Genomic DNA, 3,126 nt, shown 5'->3' with positions numbered 1-3,126 from the left:
CTCCACTCACACGCTTGTCAGTGTTTGAACCGTTTTTATTTTTCCCGTCAGTTTAGTTTTCACCACTACTCTTATTATAATATTAGTAGGTACACACTTTTGGCACGCTCTCATGTTAATATCATCGTTTTTATTATTATTATAACCCTAACTATTATCCATAAAAAAAAGAAAAATAAACAAAGTAAGCTAAATTAGAATAGCACTCATTGTTACCAACCTACCACCCAACTACTTTACATCTATAAGCCACAATCATGAGTACTTTCTTAAATTTTTCAAGTAATTTGTGTATTTTCATCAAATAGTGTTAAAATATATCAAATTCTCTCAAAATAGCAAGTATTCATATATTTCATAATAATGAGCAAGAATCCTAAAAATTCTACAATACTCACAGAAGAAGCAGCCATCAAATAAATTTTTAGTTTACAATAAAACTACCATTTCGGCACTTCTCCGTATCCTTGTCATCTTCATTATCTTTGCCTTTTCTCTAACCGTAAACAGGGCTGTATTAACCCCTTTTTCCCTCACATTTGCTTTTCTCAGTATGCTATCCGCAATTTACAGTTTCAGCTCAACATGACCCTCCATTTCCTGCTCCTGCTGCATTTGTTTGCGTTGTAACTTTAGTTTCTGCTACTCCTGGCTCTCTCTTGTTTTCGCTGTCCCCAATCCATTTGCATCTATCATCTGTGCATTCATTGCTTTTCTTGTGGTATTGTGAACATTTTTCCTTTTTGGTGTTCAGTAGGGCTGCTACAGCGGGAGGCGGTTGGGGATGAGCTTCTATATTCTTGATGCTCAGCGTGGAAATTAAGAGGTAAATCCTATCAGCTTCCTGTGTAACTTGGTTTATCGCGAATTGCTTTGTTTGAACTTCTGCTTGCTTCTCTGTTATCGTCGCTATGGTTGTGGCTGCTGATGCCAGCTTATCGTACCAAGTGATTTTTTGCCGAGATCCACCTTCTTCGTTTGCTGCTTCTTTTTCTGCTTTTTGTTTACCCTTGTCACTCAATACGCATTTTGGCCCTTCTTTTCTGTTTTCATCGAATTTGCAGTTTTTGTCTTGTCGGCATGTCTCTGCATCTTCTTTTTCGTTGCATATTTGTGCTGTTGTTTTTGCCTAAGTTTTGCTATTTTTGTCTTGAAGTTCTGCTATTTTGGTTTGCAGGTCGTTGGCGTTTTTTTTTTGCGTAAAAAGCCAGTGCTCCAGCGAGTTGTCTCAAGTCTCTTACCTGATCGAGGGTCGTTGCTTGTGTCCCTCTAATTTCCACTGGTAGGGTTACCTCTTTGAGCTTTTGCCAGAACTTAGAGAAGTCGTCTTTTCGGGGCGTGTAGTAGTCTGCAATGTGCTTGTTAATTGTGCTCGTGTCGCCTGCCGCTGGTTCGCCTTTCTTTTTGAGTATTAGGTTGTTTATTGCAGTTTTTAGCTCCGGCATCTCCGTTAGCGCAGCGTGGCCGGTGACATCCGATATATCTGCTGCTGAGGATGGGCTTTTCAGTTTGTATATTGCTGCGTGAGCTTTGCTGTATTCAGGCAGGTCGCTTGCTGTTGTGCCCGCGGTGTTGGGTGCTACTTTAGTTCCGTCGCTAGTTTCCCCGGTGTCGGCTGCGTTTGGTCGTTTTAAGTATCCGAGGGTGAATTTTAGCGTCCCGCTTACGCCGGTGGTTGACAAAAGGCCGCTGGTGCCTGATGAAAACAGTGTACAGCTGTTACCGCTGGCTGCGGTGCTGAGTTCGTTGTCTTTGATGCCCTGGTTGGCTTTCAGGCTTGCAAAGCCGTCAGCCGTTACGTCGTCTAGGTCGTCTGTCGATGGTTCCGCTGTTGGTGCCGCCAGTTTATCCTTCGCCCCTGCTATTCCTGAGATGCCGTTGATGCCATTGCCGGCGGCTTGGCCTTTGTTGTTCGTGGTCAGGCGTGCATTGGCGGCACCCTGGTAAGCGCCGGCCGCTATGTTGAAGAACTCCTTTGCGGCACCCCTTAAGTACTCTCCGTGGGCTGCTGCTGCCACCGCTTCTTGGTTTAGTATTGGGTCGGTATCCACCATTGTCTGCATCAGTTTGCCCAGCGCCATCATAATTGGTCCGAACTCTGCCGTTGTTGCGTTGTTGTTCTTTCCTGTCACAAACACTGCTATCTGGCTTTGGAGCACGGCTAGGTTTGATCTCCTTGTCGCTTCACTGTTCAGCTTCGCTGTTGCTCGTCCGGATACAGGGCGCATCTTGTCTGCGAATGTTAGAAGCGGTTCCCATAGCTGCTTGCTTAGAGCCCCCTTTGCCGCTGCTTCAGCGGGCCGCAACAAAATGAGAACTGCCGCAACGATTGTGGACGGGTACATGATCTAGGATGCTGTTTTGGACTTATTTTTGAGTTAAAACTTCCCGATGTAGAGTGTGTTTTCTTATTGTTTGTGCCGTGGTGGCGCCGCTGCACATAATCTAAGGGTGTCTATGCCTTGTAACTCCCCTACCGGTTGTGACTGTAGGTATTCTATAGAAGCGACGTTATTCCCTTCTTCCAGTTACCCTTTGCCTGGGCTTTTAAATTATAATCCGTATACGTTTGCAATATTAAAAACAATATTTACCTCTCATCCATCGAAAAACACTCTCTAACCTCTTTCATATGTTAAGCAAAAAACGAGACACACTTTAAACCGTCATTCTCTTGTTCCTACTGTTTATATTTTATTCCACCGTCATTTTAAAAAACACAGTAGTTACCACCATCTCTGCAATATCATGTATAAATTTCCGTGAGAAATGTGGGGAACAATGAAGTCCTGAATAACCGTGTACTTTTATGCGGCTCCGTGCATGCTGTTGCTTCATTCTGGATTTTACCCTTTGTTTCGTCTCCTTTCCTGCTTCTCTAGATAATGTAGCGACCCCATTTGACTTGCGCACTGGATTCTATGCCTTCATGATTGCCCCCTCCATCACCTCCTTGGCTTCTGTATCCTCTATTGTCGTATATGTCTTTGAAACCATACATATTATATCCCCCTGAAACACTCTACCTCCATTTCTGTGGTTTCTTTAAAAATATTTAGATTAACTTTCTCATTCACCAACTTACTTCCATAGTACACTCGATATTGCTGTAAGAGCTTCTAAGTT

The 3,126-nt window shown here is 43.5% G+C and overlaps 1 protein-coding gene across 1 annotated transcript; it reads right to left on the bottom strand.

Annotated features, from left to right (window-relative positions):
• Nucleotides 1–1,139: 1,139 nt before the first annotated feature.
• On the bottom strand, nt 1,140–2,345 carry TEOVI_000727500 (Trypanosome variant surface glycoprotein (A-type), putative; the record flags this gene model as incomplete). The annotated part of the gene is made up of 1 exon (XM_067223599.1): nt 1,140–2,345. One exon carries the CDS (start codon nt 2,343–2,345, stop codon nt 1,140–1,142), a length of 1,206 nt encoding a protein of 401 aa, XP_067079700.1.
• Nucleotides 2,346–3,126: the final 781 nt, after the last annotated feature.

The sequence above is a fragment of the Trypanosoma equiperdum genome (genome assembly GCF_001457755.1).
Source record: "Trypanosoma equiperdum strain OVI genome assembly, contig: ctg_1905, whole genome shotgun sequence".
NCBI classification, from domain to species: domain Eukaryota; phylum Euglenozoa; class Kinetoplastea; order Trypanosomatida; family Trypanosomatidae; genus Trypanosoma; species Trypanosoma equiperdum.
Note: the sequence above shows the minus strand (reverse complement) of the source record. Positions and strands in the feature narration are given on the sequence as shown.